The sequence below is a fragment of the Podarcis gaigeae genome (genome assembly GCF_964106915.1).
Source record: "Podarcis gaigeae genome assembly, chromosome: 1".
NCBI classification, from domain to species: Eukaryota; Metazoa; Chordata; class Lepidosauria; order Squamata; family Lacertidae; genus Podarcis; species Podarcis gaigeae.
In genome coordinates, this window is record NC_139678.1 from 47,118,018 (window position 1) to 47,140,088 (window position 22,071).

At 43.6% G+C, this 22,071-nt stretch overlaps 1 protein-coding gene across 4 annotated transcripts in view; it reads left to right on the forward strand.

Annotated features, from left to right (window-relative positions):
- COX16 (cytochrome c oxidase assembly factor COX16) overlaps positions 1-18,998 on the forward strand; it is a 45,427-nt gene extending 26,429 nt beyond the window's left edge. For 2 of the 4 annotated variants that reach the window (XM_083748223.1, XM_083748222.1), the window contains exons 3-4: positions 3,601-3,663; positions 17,523-18,998. In XM_083748223.1, the coding sequence (XP_083604349.1) occupies positions 3,601-3,663; positions 17,523-17,615 (156 nt within the window). In that variant the 3' untranslated portion in view covers positions 17,616-18,998. Of the gene's footprint in view, positions 1-3,600; positions 3,664-15,742; positions 16,115-17,522 lie in introns of those variants that run through there. The other 2 variants (XM_083748224.1, XM_083748221.1) reach the window with 2 other exon arrangements.
- Positions 18,999-22,071: the final 3,073 nt, after the last annotated feature.

Sequence of the window (22,071 nt, forward strand, 5' to 3'; positions counted from 1 at the left end):
GCTATATAAAACAGTGGTGGGGAACCACCAGCCCATGGGCCTAACAGGAGCCTTAATTTGGCCCACAAGGTCATTTCCCCCAAGCCACACCCACTTGCCCTACACCTGACACCATATACCGTATTTTTCGCTCTATAAGACACACCAGACCACAAGACGCACCTAGTTTTTGGAGGAGGAAAACAAGAAAAAAAATATTCTGACTCTTAGAAGCCAGAACAGCAAGAGGGATCGCTGCGCAGTGAAAGCAGCAATCCCTCTTGCTGTTCTGGCTTCTGTGATAGCGGCGCAGCCTGCATTCGCTCCATAAGACGCACACACATTTCCCCTTACTTTTTAGGAGGGAAAAAGTGAGTCTTATAGAGCAAAAAATACGGTACATTGTCAGGAGTTGAGCAAGTAAATATGCAGTTCCTTCCAAAAGTAGGGTTTGCAGTTTGAAGTCCACCCCCTGGACAAAGTAAAATCTTCATCTGATGGCAGTGGCTTTGTCAGGAGTTGGGGAAGGTGAGGATCCAGCCTGCGATCTGGAAAAGATTCCCCACTCCTGCTCTAAGGCAAAATGAAAAAATGAGTAAATCCTTGAGGAAGTTATGAAAGACATAAGGTAAAAACACCTACTAGAATCAACGGCAGGACAGACTCGAGACTCAATGAAAGTCTTCACTGGTATGCAACTTTAGTGGTGTGAAACTATTCTCCTCTTTGGATATGGCAACATAGCAAAAGGAAGGGGAGATGGCAGGGGCACTTTTGCCTGCTGGGCAATTTATATTGCTTTGGGGGAAGATAACCAAAAGGAAGCTAAAAGCTTTGCAAAATGAGATGATTGTTTCCTGGTGGTTGCAAATAATGGTAGGTATCGGGCATGCTCTGTCTCCGATATTTCATTGATCAAGAGTGGATATGTGAATTGATAATCTTTGTCTTTTGACTCAATAAATTGATCGGCTAATTTATAGTCTCCTGAAGCCAATCTCTTCAACCATGTCAATGCCGCCTACATAGACGCAATTATCTGAGAGGTTCCCCAGATTCAAGCCTTGAGTTAAAAAGCACACAGTAAAAGCAACCTCTGCTGGAACCAAGATTCACCGTGTATGCTTCCTTTCATGATTGATGCCGGGACAAGGAAATAAATTAACTTCTTTTCCCCTCTCAGGATGAAAGCTGAATTCATTTTATACTTTATACTTGGTGGGTTATGACAGGAAAGGGATCTCCATTTGTAAACAGTACTGTTTATAAATAATTATTTCTGGGGTGAAAACAACTGTTCTAAATGTACTGGAACTGTCTAGCAGTGTAAATTAGTTTTGTAGCCCATAAAATCCTGCAGTACAAACATTTGTTCAGTTATTGCCAACCTCTGGGTAGAATGTGGCCAGTTTTACCTGACAACAGTCCAAGGTCCACTAAAACGTCTTGGGCTGAGGGATCTGGTTAGGAACTTGGGCACATAGTTGACCTCCAAAGTCATGTTTCCTTCTTCTTTTTGTAATATGTTATGGGGTCAATATCAGCCAGGCCTTAGACAAAGCAGATTTTGTTTTACTGTGAATCTCAGTCCTTTGGCCCAGAAATTGTATCTATAAATACATAGTGGGTATGAAATGTTTCTGCAACACAGGAATGAATTCACTGCAGTTGTTGATAGAGATGGTGTCCTAAGCAGGCGTGGGGGTGGGGATCCTCAAACGTCAAAGGATCTTTTCCTCTTATTTCGGATTGCTGAATGAAACTGACATTGCCAGTCTGCTTTGGAGACCTGCACTCTATGCTAGCCTTACTCCCCCACCTTCCTTCTTTATTCTTTCTGAAAACAGAGAGTTTCTATTTATGCAGTTCAGATCTTGCTTGAAACTAGATTATTCTTGGACCAAAACGAGCCATTGTGGTGATTTAACTATCATAGGGTATATATAGCAGTAATATATGCAAATTTCCTTATTTAAAATGTTCTGTGCTCACGAGGTTTGTCTTTTTTTTTTTAATTAACTGCAATAACAAAATTTTATTTGTGGCCCGCTAGGCCTCTCCAAAATCTGGTCTTTAAAATAATAAATAAATAAATAAATAAATAATCACTTTCATTTAACGATCACTCATCTGGTTTCTTGCTGTGATTCTGTGTGTCATCCTTCACTTACTGAGTCACATGAGAGTAGGGCAGTGGTTCCTAAGTATAACTACTTATCATAGTTGTATTCTAGCTCTGAGATGACATTTTGGAAGGGGAATTAAGCACAGGTGTCCTCTCTCTCCTTTATTGAGACAAAGATGGAATTGTTAGGATCACAGATGTATTTGAAAATAGCACATCTCTGCCCCACAACATACTCTTTGACTATTGCTAGAGGCTCAGGGGAGATTGGCTCCAGACAGTGAAGATGAAGAGTACTCACAGTACCCTAAAATTCTTTTCAGAAACTAATGGCAATAAAGCACCAACCACAGAAAGAGCATTAGTGCTGTATTATATGCTATTAGATGTCCCAAATGTTTGGGAAACCCTAGCTTAAGGCAATGTCTGAGAGTTTTGAACTTGCTAAGCCTGGGGGGTATTCTCTTGGTGGTGGGTTTTCCTTGGAGCTAACTGCTGGGCAATCTTACTTAATTCTTCAGAATGGCTAGGAAATACCTGAAAAGAGAGCATGTCCCCCATTCTTCGCTAAGGACAATGTAATTTGGGAAACTGTAATTTGAGTCGGAGACTCTGATCAATAGAGAGACTTAAGTTTTAAGATTCTGTAAGCTAAGTGCATCAGGGGTTAGGGCTGCCTCTCTGTCCAATTTAGCTGTCGGTTAGAGGGTCAAGCTGTGACTCCACCTGTGTTCAACCTGTATATAAATAAAATATTACAAAATAGCATAAGCCTCTAGTGATGTCCTTCCAAGGGAAACCAAATCTGAATGAGCACTGTGCTGGTAAAAGGAACTATTAAGTCCTAGGAGACGTTGGAGATAAATCCGAATGGTCGGTTCATTGTTTGAATTTCATTAGCGCTGTGTTTGAATGTGAGAGCTGGGCTTTTCTTCCAAGTCTCTAGAATGCCAGTCTGCAGTTTCTAAGGTGGATTCCCAAAGGGAGGGTTCTTGCATTCATATTCCTGGTGTGATCCATTCTGAGACACTGAGTTTAAGCAAGCCTCTTGCAATCTTAAATTGTTTAGTTTGTGATCAAAACTGAACTAAAGGAGTTCATTTTCATTTTTAGAAGAGAGAGGTAATTGTGTACATGTCCCAGTTTCCTACTTTATGAATGGAAATGTATGAGAGACATCTTCAATGATCTGTTTTTCATATGCAGATCATTTTTCCCCTTCTACAGTTCTTTAGGCTTAAGGTGTAGTACCATCAAGGTGAAAGGCTGTGGAATTTAAGTGGATCATTCTTTGCAGAAGTCTCTCTGCTTCAGAGATATTGCCAGAATCTACTGTGACAAAGAGCCAATTGGAAATGCAGTTCTTGATTCTTCTCCTATGCAGAGGAACAGCACACTGCAACAGACTGGAGGGGATATTTCCTGTTTTGAATGTTTTTTCGAAACTTAAATGTACAGTGTTTGATAGATATTTTCTGGTCTTTTTGACTTGGCAGATTGATCCAGCTCTGGCAGAAAGAATCAAGAAGAATAAAGTGACTCTGGAATCGGAATATGAGGTATGGTTCACTGCATGTTCTAGCACTGAAGGCTTTTCTTTGCTACCCTTCACTAGTGATAATAATGGTGTTTCTTCCCCTAGCTAAAATTAAAACAGCCCTGGCTTTGATTCATGGGCATCCAGTAAAAGCAGCCTTTGCTTTTGGATAGAAGCAATATTTGAGAGTTCAAAGCCTTTTATAGCACTCCTCTTCTTTGATGTCCGCCTGCCAAATACAACACTGCAAATACATTTTAACTGTTCCTGTGGTTAGTCTATAAAAGATTTGCAGGTCTGACTGGAATGTGCAGGAGTCTCCATTTATATTGCTAATATTATAATGGGATCCATGTGGCTAATTGCAAAACCATATGATTGCTTTAGTGACACTGGCTGTTAAATAATTGTTCTCTCAAACCACTTGTAACATTTCAGGTTTTCTGGCTCTTTTACAGCATGAATATACACCCTTTCAAAGAAATGTTTTTCATTTCCTTGGGAAATGTTTGGTGGCAGTTGTGATGGGTAGACTATGGAATTAAACATTAATTTCATCTCCGTCAGGAGAGGCTTCCAAAAAATTTTTCGTACTTGACCATAGCTCAATCTTACCCCCCTTCCCCAAATCCCTAGTATGTTACAGGTCCCAAGGAACACCAAAGAGGGTTGGGACCAATGTAGATTCAGCCCTCTTGTGGTCTTTGTGTATGGTCTCTTGTGCAAATTAATACCAGTTGCTGGGGAACATGAGTGAGAGAGTGAAATTGTGCTTATGTGTTGTGGGTTTCCCTTAAGCATCTGGGTGGCTGGACTCGATGGGCCTTTGGGCTGATCCATCAGGGCTCTTCCTACGTTCTTAGGCATTTCCTGTAAATAACCCTTTTACGTCAATCTTTACTATTCACCTTGGTGTAAAAACAAACAAGAGCCCAACAATAATCCTTAGAGGCATGCTTAAAAATGCATTTCATTCTGCATCATTTGCGTGACAGAAAGCATCATTCTTTGCAAGTGGAATGAAATTGTTTGCCTCAAACTCATAACTTAAAAATCCATTAACACACAATTCTGTTGCCTTTCAAGAGCCTTTTGTCTTCTATACAGTATTCCCTTGCTGGTTATTGTAACTCTGCTCTGATTTATTTATGTAAAGAAACCATCATATAATGCAAAGAAGAGGCTCTCTCCTTTACACTTGACACACAACTCATCTCAGAATTGTGTGCCTCTTTGGATATGCGGTACTTTCTCCCCACCCAGTTTTAGTAGCTGCTTGAAGACCAGTATTTAGATTGCCAGAATGGTATTGAGTCTCATGGGAAATTCAGAAGTAATGACACAAAAGTGGCACAGAGAAACATGAAATTTTAAAACATTAAATCTGTTCAGATGATGCTTGCAAGAATTGTACTAGGTGAGGAAGTGGCTGAAAAATCCTTCTGCTTTGCCTGAAAACCCACTGAGGCCAAATCCAAACAACTCTCGTAGTGGAAGGGAATTTAAATTGTCTTGGTTTTGAAAGTACCTTATAATCAATGGGGTTTAGCTAAATACATGTACACAGAGCTGTAAACTCACAAGGTGTTGGGCTTCTTTAATTATGCGGCTGTGTAGAGGGAATTCAATCTAGCCAGCAGCTGGTAGTGGAGGGTTTTCTATTAAAAATTTTTTTTTGATCCAACACTACAAATAGTGCTTTTCCAAAAGAGAATCACAGAACACAGGGCTGAAGAAGCTTCAGCTGGTTGTTGGACATTTGGGAAGCAATGCACAAGGCCCCTGTTGACCAAGCACCCTCCTTACCTACCCTACACCTGACATAATGTATGAGGGCAGGTGGCCCAAAGCAGCCTCGTGGGTCACATGGGGAGACCTGTTGGGTCAAAACTGACTCACAGGCAAGAGGCTCCCCACCACCGAATTGAGTTCTTTTTTGAAATACAAAGAGGAACATAGTCTTTAAAATATGTACAGTGGTACCTTGGGTTAAGTACTTAATTCGTTCCGGAGGTCCGTTCTTAACCTGAAACTCTTCTTAACCTGAAGCACCACTTTAGCTAATGGGGCCTCCTGCTGCCGCCGTGCCGCTGGAGCACGATTTCTGTTCTTATCCTGAAGCAAAGTTCTTAACCTGAAGCACTATTTCTAGGTTAGCATATGTAACCTGAGCGTATGTAACCCGAGGTACCACTGTATAAGGAGTGGGCAGATTTCAGATCTGCATAATCTGATCCCCCACTCCAATCCTCCTCTCAACTCTTATACCTGTCAGCTGGAACCTGGTGCCAAAGACATCCACTTAGAATTAAAGAATTCTGAGCGCAGGAATTTTTTAGGAGAACAAAAACAGAACAAAGCTTACACAAGCTTCTACACAAAACTCCACTCCTGGTTACTGCCGCCCCAATAACTTTTTTCATTTTAGCAGTTGGAAGTGGGGATAGACATTTTGCTTTTGCTGTTGGGAGTCTGAAATCCTTGCCAGTTTTCCAGAGGTCGCTCTGAGATCTGCCAGTAGATCCTGATCCACCTTGGGCCCACCCCTGTTTCTGAATTACAAAAGGTTTCAACTTAGTACTTGTACCATATATTTCAAAAAGGCCCTTATGCCTCTGAATAATTACAAAGCTGTATTGTATAAGCTCTTGGGCTCCATGATCACTGCAGATGGTGACAGCAGTCATGAAATTAAAAGACACCTGCTTCTTGGAAGAAAAGTGATGACAGACGTAGACAGCATCTTAAAAAGCAGAGATGTCATCTTGCCGACAAAGGTCCGTATAGTTAAAGCTATAGTTTTCCCAGTTGTGATGTATGGAAGTGAGAGCTGGACCATAAAGAAGGCTGATCGCCGAAGAATTGATGCTTTTGAATTATGGTGCTGGAGGAGACTCTTGAGAGTCCCATGGACTGCAAGAAGATCAAAACTATCCATTCTTAAAGAAATCAGCCCTGAGTGCTCACTGGAAAGACAGATCGTGAAGCTGAGGCTCCAGTACTTTGGCCACCTCATGAGAAGAGAAGACTCTCTGGGAAAGACCCTGATGTTGGGAAAGATTTAGGCACAAGGAGAAGGGGACGACAGAGGACCAGATGGTTGGACAGTGTTCTCAAAGCTACAAACATGAATTTGACCAAACTGCGGGAGGCAGTGGAAGACAGGAGTGCCTGGCATGCGCTGGTCCATGGGGTCACAAAGAGTCAGACACTACTAAACGACTAAACAATTGTATAAGATGAGCGAAGTTCTGCTTTGGATATGGTGTTCAAGATCTCAAAGGAGAGCTACAATTGGTGCATATATTTGTATAGCAAATGACTGCACTTTCAGGTCTGTCATGAATTCTATCCTGTCTTGTGTTCTGGGAGTAAGCTCCTTCCCCCAGTTACCCCCACATCCACCCACAGAGTTTAAAGCATTCTGCTCACACACTTATATGTTCTTATGCAGTCAGCTAGGCCTGGCTGTCTCATTTGCCTAATAAATCATTGCTCTTTCTATAAGTGCCACCAGAACTAATGGGAATGTAGCTCTGCTTCTGGGATGCACCTTGTAAAGCAGATTGTAAAAATGCAAAGCATAGCATTTCATGCTTGGACACCACGGTCTACATTATTTGAAGCGGCGGGGCAAGGGTGAAAATCCAAAAATAAACCAACACAGGTACAAGTGGCAAATGAATCCCTAACAGATAATTTGCTTTAAATAGTCAACAGAACTGTAGGCTTAAAAACACACACCCTGAAATAACTTCCTCAGAGCTACAAAGTAGCATATTTATGTTACTTTTTTATCTTGCTTTTTTTCTCTGAGGAACTCAAGAGCAGCCATTTAGGCAAAGGTTACCATATTTTTTTCAATGAATCCGGGGACACATTTCAACTTCAATGGGTTTTGTATGGGACTGATCTGTAAACCTGGGGACTGGCCACAGGAAACGGGTAACCTTAATTTAGGCCTTACAAAGGTGTCAAATTTGTTCCTGGGCTATGCCATTTCAGACTTCAGGCGGGGTCTCGTGCTGTTTAAATACTGCCCATGCTGAATTCCTTCTGCAGAAAAAGTAGAATGTCAGCAAGAAGGGCTGTAGCCTAAACTTTCAATTCCTGCTTTCTACATGGAGTTACAGTGGAGCATTCAGTCATTTGAACGTCCACCTGGTGACTGAAGTGATAGGCCTTTGCCTCACAGCAATCATAAAATCATAGAATCGTAGTTGGAAAGAACCCAAGGGTCATCTAGTCCAACCCTCTGCAATGCAGGAATCTCAGCTAAAGCATCCATGACAGATGGCCATCCAACCTCTACCTAAAAAGGAAGGAGAGCACAACCTCCCGAGGGAGACTGTTCCACTGTCGGAACAGCTCTTACCATCATAAGGTTTTTCCATATGTTTAGTCGGAATCTCCTTTCTTGTAACTTAAAGCCATTGGTTCGAGTCCTGCTCTGCAGAGCAGCAGAAAATAAGCTTGCTCCCTCTCCCCTGTGACAGCTCTTTAGATATCTCCTCTCAGTCTCCTCTTTCCCAGGCTAAACATACCCAACTCCTTCAACCGTTCCTCATAAGGTTTGGTTTCCAGACCCTTGATGAGTCTGGTGGGGACAGAAGCAAACATCACAAGAGCTCCAAAGCAGCAGCCTTCTGTTGCCACCTCTTTCTCTCTTACGGTAAGAATCTTACCCCATAATAACTAGCCTACAAAATACTTTGCAGGATTTCACTTTGAGTTTCCCTGCCCCTTCACATGGAATTGGAGCAAGAGACAGGTCACCACATGTTTTGCTGTAACGGACATGGACAGAGAGGGAAAAGTAGATGTGGGGTGCATGGCTCCGAGTATAAGCCGCATTTTAACTTTTCACAGTCATAATTTTTTTTGGGGGGGGGGCAGCTTATATTCAGGCCAATGCAGTATTTTGCTTCCCACCAACAAGCCTAACACTCTGACTCCTGTACCACACTGTGTATGTGTATTAAATATGTCCTGCTTATAACTAGAATAATGTATAAAGGAATTGAAAGAATGAATCTGTTTCCCCTCTCTTTCAAATTCTGTTTGTCCACACTTCCTCATGTCAATCAATCAATCAAACCTTTATTGCATTAGCATACAGCCATAGCAGGATAAAAAAAAAATGCTAGAGACAAACAGCCAAACAAAATTCAAAGCGATATTACACTTTTTCAGTGGGGTAGGTGACAATTTTACCTCCAAGCTTATTAGCCTCCAGGTCTGGGGTCTGCCTTGCTTCTGCCTCTTCTCATTCATTCTTTCTGAACCTGTAAATGTGCGAATTAACAGTTTTCCAGAAAGAAACAATAACAGACTGTCCCTTCTGAATAGATGTGACAAGAGAAAGAGGCAAGAAAACCCAAGTTTCACTAATGCTGTACCTCTGAAGACTCTAAACTAATGGCTCCACAATGCTCCTTCCTGCTTGGGCATGGTTGGCAGCAGGGGAAATTGTCCCTGTTTAAATGGAGCCAATGTGATGTAAAATAAATAACTTAACACAGTACCTGACTTTGTCTGATGTCTATTCATTTGCAAAGTGCAAAATAGCCCAGGGTCTAGCTGAGCAGAGGTTGTTTTCTCCTCCTTCCACCTAACAATCCTTTGCTTGTCTTGAACATTTAAGCTAACTCTCTTTGGGATGGAGCTTGAGGGAACCAGCTGGATCTCAAGTGTGCTCGGCTCTTGAGCCTTGCCTCTGCTAGATACTCACCTGACCTGGAAGCTTGCACAGGCCTTTCCCAAAAGTGACAGTTCTGTTGCATATACTGTCAAATCGTTGCATATCTCTGTCTATTCCAATTCATGGTGCTTGCAGGAGGTTATATTGTGTTACCGTCGTGCAGAGACTGCTTCCTTACACTCATCTGCATGGAGAAAAGCCAGCTGGGAAGTAGCAAATACGGACCCTGCAATATCATGGAAAATTGGGAGAGGGAGCAAAGGAACACCCACATTTTTCTTCCAAGCACAAGCATTGGTAGATCACAGGGGAAGTAGCCGACCTTGCCTGAGTCTCTCATCTTATCTCTGACTGTTACGGCATGCATGTTTTCTCAAAAGTATTGATGCATCCAGTCTTCTCCACCTTAAATCAATCAATTAATTGGGACGCGGGACGCAGGTGGCGCTGTGGGTTAAAGCCTCAGTGCCTAGGACTTGCCGATCGAAAGGTCGGCGGTTCGAATCCTTGCGGCGGGGTGCACTCCCGCTGCTCGGTCCCAGCGCCTGCCAACCTAGCAGTTCGAAAGCACCTCCGGGTGCAAGTAGATAAATAGGGACCGCTTACCAGCGGGAAGGTAAACGGCGTTTCCGTGTGCGGCTCTGGCTCGCCAGATGCAGCTTTGTCACGCTGGCCACGTGACCCGGAAGTGTCTTCGGACAGCGCTGGCTCCCGGCCTCTTAAGCGAGATGAGCACGCAACCCCAGAGTCGGACACGACTGGCCCGTACGGGCAGGGGTACCTTTACCTTTACCTTTTACATCCTCCTTGAACTACCTCCTTCCTATATGCACCTTAATCAAACTTGTTGAAGACACCCCAATTCTTGTACTGAAAGTGTGTACTTGTCCCCCTCTACTCCAGTTCCTTGTTGACATGTAGTGTAACTCAAGATCACACAGCATGTGATCAGGGGGAAACTCAGTTTAGGTGACTTCATTCTCTCTCCCCGTTCCCCCCGAAGACACGTGCACTTCTGAGGCGTGAAAAAGGTGTTCAGGGCCCACACACAATTGTTTTTGTCAAGCAACTGGTACCCGCTGGATGGGTTAGCTTCATGCTAGAAGGGAGGAGCTGATCTTGCTCAGCCATTAAGTGATGACATCACAGTTGGGGAATGGGAACTGAGGCAAGGAGAGAGAGGCCGTTCATACCTCATACTAGAGTAACTGAGCTGAAGGAACTAAAGATTTCAAGCTATATATGGCATAGCCATAGCCTGCACATGCTGCACCTTCAAAGCACATTTTAAGCTCATTTTCCCCTCCCAAGAACTCTAGTTTACCCCTTCACAGTGTTACAGTTCCCAGCAACCCTTTAACAGACTATAGTGCCCATAATTCTTTGAGGGAGGGAATGTGCTTTGAATATGCTCTAAAGGTATAGTGTGTAAGCAGGCTAAGTTGTCTACATAGACATTCTGTAAACTCTAGACTTCAAGCTGGATCTACACATGCAAATAAAAGAGGTGGTAAAGCCTTGGTGAAATAGGCTGCATCATTTCAGGTTGCTTGCAGTGGATATTACTGAGAGAAAAGAGAAATACAATCCGCACAGCAGATTCTAGCCTCTACCTTGTATCTCCACAAATTCTCCAAGGTCATTTCTTCTGGCTTTCTTTTCTTTTATGTGTGGAAGCATTCTAAAAATGATATTCCACCGCATGAAGCCTTCTGTCCAGACTTCATCACCTCTTTCTGCTGAATGAGTAAAGGTAAAGATAAAGGGACCCCTGACCATTAGGTCCAGTCGCGGACGACTCTGGGATTGCGTGATCATCTCGCTTTACTGGCCGAGGGAGCCGGCTTCTGAGTCATGTGGCCAGCATGACTAAGCAACTTCTCGCGAACCAGAGTAGCTCACAGAAATGCAGTTTACCTTCCCGCTGGAGCGGTACCTATTTATCTACTTTGCACTTTGACGTGCTTTCGAACTGCTAGGTTGGCAGGAGCAGGGACCGAACAACGGGAGCTCACCACGTCGCGGGGATTCGAATTGCCGACCTTCTGATCAGTATTGCCACACTAGTGTTTTAATGTGCAAGAGCCGTGGTTTGTACATTCGCTTTGCGTGAGGTATCCGTATGACACACGGCCATACTTTCTCCCCACCTCCACCCCCAGTTCTGTCAACTTTTCCCATATCATAATTTTTTTTGACCTTTTAAAAAAGAAGAGCAGTGCATTCTTCTCAAGTGGAGACAGCCTTAGTGCCACCCTTCCGACTTCTGAAAGAGGTGTGTGTTTTGGGTGTGCACTGACATTTAGGGAAGACAAATCTATCGCCACTTTGCACACGTCTTTCCCTATCCTTTGCCCTGTTGCTCAGAGCAACTTGCTTGGCTTGATTGATTGCTGTTCAAGAGACGGGGGAGAAAAGAAGAACCTGTCTCCTGTCTTTGGCTGCAATTTTATTTTTGTCACTTTTTCTGATTAAGTGGCAGCTTCTCCTTGCAGCTCTCTGGGCCCCCCACCTCCTGAACACCCAAGGGAGGCATGCAGCTCTGTCCCCAGGCAAGTACCCTCTTTTTCCTGCCGGATCCCCTCACTGCTGCTCCCAAACCAGCAAAGTCACAACACATCCATAACCAGTGCCTTCTCCCCCAAGGTCTTCTTTATTTTTAAACTTGTGCTGTTCCTTCTTAATGAAATGGTTTAACTGCAGGTACTGCAGGAGATAATGAATTCCAACCACAGCATTGTGAATGGGTGAGAGCCTGAACCATGGGGAGAAGGCAGGGTCACGAGCCACTTTCTCAGCCCATCAGCCACTTCTCCCTCTCCAGGAGCTAAGGAGCAAAGGAAGATTAGAAGGATGGTGATCCTGGCTGACTAGGAGCAGTTGCATGAGGCATGGAAAGTGCTAACTCAGCACTGTTGATAAAGAAAATAAGAAGCTACCCACTCTTCTGGCAGAGTTGAAAATCTCTCTTACATAACTACTCAACTGTTTTGCCTCTTGGGTGTGCAAGAGGGTTTATCCACACTTACTTTTCCTTCACTCTTTCCAGGCCCACCTGCACTTTATAATTCTGTGTCCGAATGCCCCCTTTTTTTTGTCTCTGTGAAAACCCTCACTGCAAAGCTAAATCGGAGCAAATAGCAGTCAGTAGAAAACGCGAATCGATGTTTGCTCTGACTGAGTGCTAAAGAGCAGGTTTTTGCAGGGAAAGCACTGGAGCATAAAAACCCCAACACTCGGACATGGAGCTTTAAAGTGGGAACCTATGCCTGGGAAGAGCAGGGCAAAAGGGAAGGGACAATAAGCCCTGTATGAGCATGAGAGAATGAACTTTAGCAGTCTTTTGGTGAAGAAAAGGGCAAGGGTAACTATTTTTCACCATTAGTGTGAAATATATATACAGTGGTACCTCGGGTTAAGTACTTAATTCGTTCCGGAGGTCCGTACTTAACATGAAACTGTTCTTAACCTGAAGCACCACTTTAGCTAATGGGGCCTCCTGCTGCTGCCGCACCGCTGAAGCACGATTTGTGTTCTCATCCTGAAGCAAAGTTCTTAACCTGAAGCACTATTTCTGGGTTAGCGGAGTGTGTAACCTGAAGCGTATGTAACCTGAAGCGTATGTAACCCAAGGTACCACTGTATAAAAAACACTGTATCCTCGTCCCCTCCCCAGCTGTGTGGTCTGTCAATTACAGTGACATTTAGCTTAGAACAGGAGAGCAATAACATTAGCACTCGGCTCCCTTTTTTCGTGGAGGTCGTTTAAACTTTGTGATTAGTATTTTTATTCTCTGTTACAACAATGAACTCTTGACAACTTCCAACGAACTTTGGAGTACTGATGCTCTTGTCCCGTTACCTATTTTCCTCTTTGAGTTCACACTTCCATTGCAACACATTCAAGCATTACGAACGTGCAGCCACACCTCTCTTTATGTGCTGAAGGTGGGATCAATGCTGGGGTACCTTTGCCAATATACATTAGGCAAGGCATCCAAGTATCTGCAGATTTGTCCTTCACTTTAGGTCCTCTGCTAGCTCTGCAATGTTGTGTAAGCTTCTCAGGCAAGGCAAGCTGCCAGACTTTGGCAGTCCATCCCTTTACCAAAAAGCTTGCTGTCTTCCAGTGACATGCTCTTTCTGTCTGAGTAACTACCAACATGAACACAGTCATTTCTTTATGCACTAGTTCCCCTTTTTGTGTTTCCAAAACTAACAACAGAGTCAAGAAGTTCGTTTCCAAAACTAACAACAGAGCCAATCCAAGTATATTGGTGCCTCATAAGTGGCCTGACATAATCAATCTCTCTCTCTCTCTCTCTCTCTCTCTCTCTCTCTCTCTCTCTGTGTGTGTGTGTGTGTGTGTGTGTTTTGGTTGAAATAATTATCTCCTTTCCCATTTCAAATTAGAATTGGCAAAGGGTGCATAACATTGCTCAGGAATTCTAAGATACCAGTTTTGGAATCAGTGGTTAAAATCTGCACAGTTTTGAAAGATACGGGTCACCATCTTGATACAAAATGGCATCCAATTAGACAAAACTGACAAAAACCACTGCTCCTTCATTTCAAGCACCATCGTGCAAATTTTGATTATGATTTAAAATTTGCAGTTTTGAAAAGATCGGTCAGCCATCTTATTTCTTTATTAGTTTTTTTATCCTGCCTTTCTTCCCAAAAGAGCCCAAACATCAAAATATTAAACCAATAATTCAAAATAGTGTCCAATTATATGCAACTAGAGAGAAATCCGGGATGCGGGTGGCACTGTGGGTAAAACCTCAGTGCCTAGGACTTGCCGATCGTATGGTCGGCGGTTCGAATCCCCGCGGCGGGGTGAGCTCCCTCATTCGGTCCCAGCTCCTGCCCACCTAGCAGTTCGAAAGCACTCTTAAGTGCAAGTAGATAAATAGATACCGCTTTATAGCGGGAAGGTAAACGGCGTTTCTGTGTGCTGTGCTGGCTTGCCGGATGCCGCTTAGTCACGCTGGCCACGTGACCCAGAAGTGTCTTCGGATGGCGCCGGCTCACGGCCTCTAGAGTCTGACACGACTGGGCCATACGGGCAGGGGTACCTTTACCTTTACCTTATAGAGAAATCCTGCTCTTTGATTTTTGGAACCATCTTGCAAATTTGGTTACAATATCTTAAGAGGTGTCCAAATGCATAGAGAACAGGCAAAGAGACAAACCGCTTTCCAAAATATATAATAGATGAACTTTTTATTCTTATCATGGAATGTTTTACCAGAGGGCTCTTGAATTGTCAGCTGTTCACTTTTGCTGCCCTGTCTTACATCTTGATGAAATTTCTTAATAAGATTCTGTTTAGGATCTTCTGTGGAATGCCAGAAGCCATTTGATGTTCAATGCTACCTTTCCCAGTAGAACAGTATTTAACACAGTGGCCAAATAATGGACTATAGCAGACTATGCTCCTGTAAAGCTTCTGCACAATTCATGCACAGTTGACATACAGAAAAAATTGCACCAGTTGAATGTCTGCATCACTAGTAGGAGCCCTGACCTGTAAGGAATTTGCCTCCCCATAGGAGGTTGTTAGTTGGAGAGAAACAGTTCACATTCACAAGATATTAAACTTTCAGTCACTGGCCCAGCAAGAAATAGCAACTCTTTAGTCTCTTTCTCTCAAAAAAAAAAAAAAAACAACAACAACAAAAAAACCCCCCAAACCAGCAAGATGAAAAATTGAGTTGGTAATAGAGCAACAAAACCTTTTGGCTCAGGGAGTATAAAATGCCTTAACCAGACAGAAGGTGGTTTGAGGTTCTCACTTAAAAGGAATCATGGGGGCCCTTCTTAAGCAGAATAAATTGGCTATAAAAGACATCTTATTGATTGAAGGGGAGGTGGAGTATGTTGGCCCCTGTTCATATTTCCTTTAGATTTTATTTGCTGCATTTAAAACCCACAGTTGTGTTCATCTAGGCTCTTTTTTATGTGGCTCTGTTGAAATATCCGATGGCTTATGTTATATACTGAGTTGAATAGGATCCAAAAGGCAGCAGTCTGATTGGTCCTAGAACAATAGGATTCAGAATGCAGCAGTCTGATTGGTCCACAGGAGCCACCCAATCCAGCTCCAGGTGGAAGTGAATCCGCAACCTGATTGGCCTACAGGTGAATCCCGGAATTAGCCAATCACGTGGGGCCCATTGTGTAAATAATGTATATAAAGCAGACATTCTGGGGGAACTTCCATTCCTCCTCACCACTCTGAGCTGAATAAAGAGCATGAAATCCACTCTCGACTCCCAGTATATTTCAGCTTACAACCATGAATGCAAAACGAAGAGCCATGTCTTGCTCTGTTAGTCCCATGGTTTTAAACACTCCAAACCATGCATTTTTTAAAAAATGTTTCACCTTACTGCAGTACCTGAGAATGCTTGTCAGTAGTTTGGGTCCCACTACTTTGGAGATCACAGATGAGGAACCTGAGGTCTGGGAGATCAAGGCTGCCCTCCCAGTCTATCTATCCCTTGGGGACTCTCCACAGGTCACAGCCCTCTTCTAAGCCACACCCCCTCACCAGGCTTGCTTCGCACCCTCCTTGTGTGCTTTGGCCAGGCTAGAATGTGTCTTTGGAATCTGATCCTTCATCTTGCTGGCCTGGATGAAGGGTAGAGGGTGCCTCTCTGTGTGTAGAAACTAGCTCACTGTACAAAGATAATGTTTACATTCATTTGTTCCCACCCATCACTGCCCTGTGGGTGCCAGTAGGCTGCCTTAAAGGGAATGAGACCCTGAAGGTGAAAAAGGTCTCTCTCTCTCCCCCCCCCACACATTTACATCTTCCTGCATCCCACACCATTATTACTATTGCTGTAATTACTGGGCAAGTTGTACAATAGCTTGCTTATTTCTTGGCTAGAAAAAATATTTCCATATAAGATATGGTAAATTAAAGAATTTATTTGATTGATCCACCCCAGAGGAACGAATACTCTTTTCACTGCTCCTGCCAGCCGGTCAGGGAATTACTGCCTACTTGGAGTAGCTGGAGCCATTTTGTACTAGGGTTGCCATATTTCAAAAAGTCTGGGAATTTACAGACGTATGGCAACCCTATTTTGTACAAGCATCTCTTTTTCTCCTTTGGCCTGCCTTCTTTCTTTATCCACTCCTGGGTTACAAACATAAACAAGCCTGCTGGACCAGGTCAAAGGTCAATCTAATCTCATAGTAGCCAAACAGATGCCTATCAGAAGCCCCCTAACTTGAGCTCAACAGGGCTTGGAACATCTTCCTAAATATATTTTCGGTAGGTATCACTAGTTTGCCTTTTCTCCATAACAAAACGAAGCTGGATAAAATACGTTTTCTAATCCATTTTGACTACATCTGAACTCCGTGATTGTTAGTGGGCAAGAATAAAGAAGTTAGGGCAACCTCACATAGTTAGGTTGTGGGTAAAACATTTAGAAAACAACGTTGGTGGCTGTGCTATCCTTGGTATGTTGTGCTACGTGATAAGGCAGTGACTAAAATTACAGTGAGCCTTGCATTCTCAGCACTACAGCTGACAAAAAATACCCAGCAGCCCCCTTATTTTCTTCTCCAGCAGGGATGGGAGTCTTTAGGTTTGAGTTGGGAAGCGGTGGTGGTGCTGGTGGTTTCAAAGCCACAGTAAAAGAAATAAACATCATGTGACGGCTGGGCCTCATTGACTTCCCCTTGTGTGCATTCACATGTATGCTCTTGCTCCTCCAAACCCACCAGTTTTGTAGGTAACTGAACAGGTAGCTTAGCTGTTGAGAGCCACTTCAGAGGGGAAACGGCTTCCAGGAACAAGAGGAGCAGTACTGCTTCTTATTTCCCACACAAATTCCACCTGCTTCAGAAGTTGAGAACGGGTGAAGTCAAAAGCAAGATACAGCAAAATGTAAGAGATGCTCCAGGGGTGCTGCAAAGAGTCAGGTACTTATCTTGCTTCTCCAGTCCCTGTTTTTCTTTAGCTAGAGAAATAGTGGTGCTGACACTGAATTGTGGCTTCATTTGTGTTGATCTTGGGATGCTTCCTTAATGGTTTCCTCTACAAATCTTAGTCGTTATGTGTTCCAAAGGAGACACTTTAATTTATAAAGAGAACCTGAGGGTGTTTAGAATGTTTTCCTTCTAGTTTATTTTGTTGTTGTTGTTGTTTATGCCTACAGAAATTGAAAGATGCCAACTTTGACGACTGGAAGAACATCAGAGGGCCCCGTCCATGGGAAGATTCCAAGTCTTCACAAGAGCAGAAGCGGTAGCACCAGCAAAGCCTTGGCTGGAGGCCAGCCTCACTGCCTTCGCTTGGTGTGACCTTGAACTGTTTCTTTCTGGCAGACGGGTGAAGCAGTAGCTAACCCTAGCATGAAAAGAACCGTTTTGATCTGACAGAATGTCTTAGCAGAAGCCTTGTAAATAAACACTGTGAAGTACTGTGTTTCCCAATGATTAGCAATATTTTACCCAGGGGCTGCCAACCTTTTTGGACCCATGGGCATCTTTGCAAACCCAAGAAACTGTCGGCACCATATTCACACTGCAACCTGTTCTGTTAGGTACAAAGGAATGCTTCTTTTAAGCATAGGAGGGATCCTATAGGTACCAGGGAATGTCTCTGCAAGCTCATGTTTGTCTGCAAGCACCACATTGATGATTCCTCTACTACACACATTACTTGAATGGATAGACCATTTCCCACTAAGAACATCAAGAGTTTATTTTTGCTTCTTCGGTGGATTTAAGGACAGAATCCTCACACCAGAAGGTGGATTGCTATTTAGCTACTCAGTCCAGGTTCTCGCCTTATTAATAGGTCCAGTCAGGTCCAGGCGCTAGATCTTACAGTGATCCAAGCAAGGAGTCCCTTCAGGACCAACCTTCAAATTTTATTTTTGATTGCATTTCCAATACACTTCACAACTTCAATACATGACTTGCATACACAATTTATCCCCATCATATAAGGCATTACAATTTTGAACACAGATCTGATCCCAGCGACTAACATGGTTTTTATAATTTATTGTAATTTCCCCCAAGAATAATGATAAAGAACACAAACATAACACTGGTCACAGAGGCCAGGATTACCAGCTATATAATGAAGTTTCACTGTTCGGGCAATTTGTTCAGCTCTTGAGTGGATAGTTGAGAGGATAGCCCATGACACATAGAATCATAGAGTTGGAAGAGACCACAAGGGCCATCGAGTCCAACCCCCTCCCAAGGGTAGCACCCAGTCAGTAGCTTGGGATGCCTGCCCCTAAATCCAGCCCTGGGCCATCTAAATGGTGATTTCTTGCAGCCAGCACCATATTACCCCACAGAGGTTCAATGGGCTTCTTCACGATACAGTTTTGGCAAATGTTGAAGATTCCCCACTTTGTGTGGCCTTTGACACCTGAGATGCGTGTTTTCCAGACCCACCATGTTCCTGTTCTATTTTAACAGTTTTTAATTTTAAATTGTTGAACGTGCACTTAGTGAGGGTGGGCAATAAATTTATTATGAATAATAATATAGCAATAATATAACTAAATACATCCAAGCTGTGGCACAGTTTTTGAGGTGGGCGGGCAGGACAACAAAAGGCTTCAGTGCTGCTCAGGGCATGTTTCTTCCTTCAACAAATCATTGGAATTGTTGCTTTTGTTTCTAAGTTCATGCCCTTTGGGCCAGCAGGACTTTGGTCCATCTAGCCTGGTATTGTCTATTCTGAACAGAAAATGCTCAGAGCTGACAATCCTGGCATCTCCGTCAGGTCTTTTTCAGCCTTGGTACTTGAGGTCTTTTAATGCAGGGGTTGCCAACTGGGGGGGTGGGGGTGGGCACATTTCCAAACCAGAGAAATTGTCACAGGCATACTCCACAATGGATTCTATTTGCTGCAGTAGAATGCTTCTTCCAAGCTTTATTTCAGGGGCGTGCATGCAAAGCATGTGCTGTAACTGCTGAGCATTGGCCTAGAAAGGCTATTGGAATTTGGATTGCGGTCATGGATGTTTTAGTTGAGATTCCTGTGTTGCAGGGCATTGCAACTAAACGACCCTATGATTCTTAAGCCTGTTTCAAGCTTCCTCGCTGTCTGTCTGTGAGGGGCAGGGAGAACTTGACAAGACCATCCCTTAAGAACTCGCAGTGATCCATAGATAACCTTTTCTTACACAGAGAGTTCCATTTGCTGTTACGAGATGCTATAGTCTAGCACTTCCCAGAGGACTTATTGTTGTTCCATTAGCCTCAGTTGTGCCTCATGAATGGCTCATTCTGCCTGCTACATATTTTATTTTGCAGTGGTCTTGCTGCTGGCAGCTTTTCCCTGTGCAAAATCTAAGAGTCTTTATATGCGATGTGCGACCCAGTACACACATACACATTGAAGTGTGGCACTTTGTAAGAGCATTTTCTCATCATGCCCCCTCTGTCTGTTGAGATTTAGGGAGGCCAAGCCCGGTTGTTTTATTCCGTTGTCTTGTGTGATTCTTTCTGCATTAATATTTGGAATATATTTATTTTAAAGATATTTATATCTTTCCTGACATGAATACAAATCAAGGTGGCAAACGAACAAAAAATAAAGCTGCCAGTGAACATTCGTATGTTCAGTGAAAAGAGGGATGTCCACCATGAAAATGTTCCTTGGCCCACAATTTTGGAAGCAGGTTTTTGGTTTCACCTCAGCCAGAGGAGAAGCAGCTGTCCCAGAATCCAAATACCATTTTCTGGCTGGGCCACAAATATCCAACTTGTGTTCAGAGTTCTGTAGGTTGACAGCAGACCTTTGCATCTTACCATCACCTTTCTATAAACTGTCCCCAGATGTGTGGGGATCTGTTTGCATACACACAACTGTGGGAGTCATACCCCCTCCCCCCCCCCCGCCCAGCTTGATAGTCCATACATTTCCAATTTGGGTAAATGCCAGAACAGCAGGACCAATTGTTTGCCTTGCCCCCAGACAATTGGCACTCTTCCTTTTGGCAGGAGGATCACATCCTGTCCATATGATTGCAGTGTCACACACGCCTTGCAGCTGCAACAGAGAAGTAACTCCAGTGTGTCGTCGTACGAGTGTGATGGAGGCCTGAGTTGAAATAGTAACTTTGCCTGTTGCCCCAAGTGTCTCACTTTCTGGTATTTATAACCCCTAATCAGTCCTGGGTTGTGCAGGATGGTCCTCATGAGTGATGCATTTGTGAGACTAAGCCAACAGCTTACTTGAAGCAAATCCCATTAAACAACTGAGCCATTGGGGCCAATACGTTTTACCCATCATTTTCCAAACTGCAAAAAATATTGCTGTTTTTTAAAAGCGGATTTGTTGTGCTAGGGCAGGGGTAGGCAACCTAAGGCCCATGGGCCACAAGCAGCCCACGGGGGCTGTTTAACCGGCCCACAAGCTGCCCCCAAACCAAGCTGCCCGCTCAGTGAGTCCCCATGCACTGTGCTAAACCGGCGCAGCACAGCACTGGGACTCGCTTCCACGGCACCAGAAATCGCGTCTGCACATGCGCAGATGCCAAAAATCATGTCTGCACAGACACAGATGCGGGATCTCCACTGGAGTGAACTGGCTCAGGCGAGGTAAACCTTGCCGACCCCTCTGCTAGGGCAACAGAGCAACATGATCTATTTTAAGCACAGAAACCCTCATTTAAATTTACAGTATGCGTGTGAATCCCTCCTGCAAAATCCTGAAAGTCTAGAGGCACCTAGCATTGGACTTGGGCTGCACACTGGAATAAACTGGGGAATCTTCCCTGAATTGCCTTAGATTAGAAGCTGTGATTCTTGGCATTGTTTTATTATGCGATCAGAGAGAATTTTATGTTATATGGTACACGTCTTCAGGCACAGAGGGGGTGTTTCCTCCAGTGTTTCATTAGAGATTCATATGGATTATTGCTTGGAAGCTTACATACCAATTTGAGTAAATTTCATCCTATGCATGAAGCATTTGCTAGGAAGAATGTTTTAATTACAAATGCAATCTGAAATTTAAAGGTTTAAAACCTTGTTGGCTGCTTCGCCTTGGGCCTTTGAGAACTCTGGCTTAGCAGAGCATAACACATAATTACTGTGAGCCTAGGGAGTTAAAAAAAACCCAAACCCAAACCATCTTTGCAGGAGAAGAAAATCTTGAGTGACTTAATAGAAAAGTATTCCCTTTAAGGACACTCTCCCCCACTTTTTTTTTTTTTAAAGGACGGCCTCCGTCAGTGTGTCTCTGTGGAAGCACAGTACTTACAATCTCTGGGGATTTCTTTGTCATTACCCTTGAGATATCTCCTAGCATAAGTCTGAGAGGAAATCCACAGGGATCTTGAGTTTCTGAGCAACACATTTTGATACTGTTCAGACCTGCATTGTGGAAGATCTCTTGTCTTCCTTCTGCCATTCTTTGGCATCCAATCCACCCTACTAAAGCAGGTGTAACGAACCTGTGGCCCAACAACATCTGGAGGACTAATACTGGCCTAATTTGGCAAATATAAAAGGCTTTTTTCAAGGGTATGGTGTTATCATGACACACACACAAATATAAATTCTGCCCCAAATTTGTAGATTTTAAATTCCTAGTGCAATTACAAGTAAAGGTAAAGGTACCCCTAACCATTAGTTCCAGTCGCAGATGACTCTGGGGTTGCGCGCTCATCTCTCTCTATAGGCCGAGGGAGCTGGCGTTTGTCCACAAACAGCTTCTGGGTCATGTGGCCA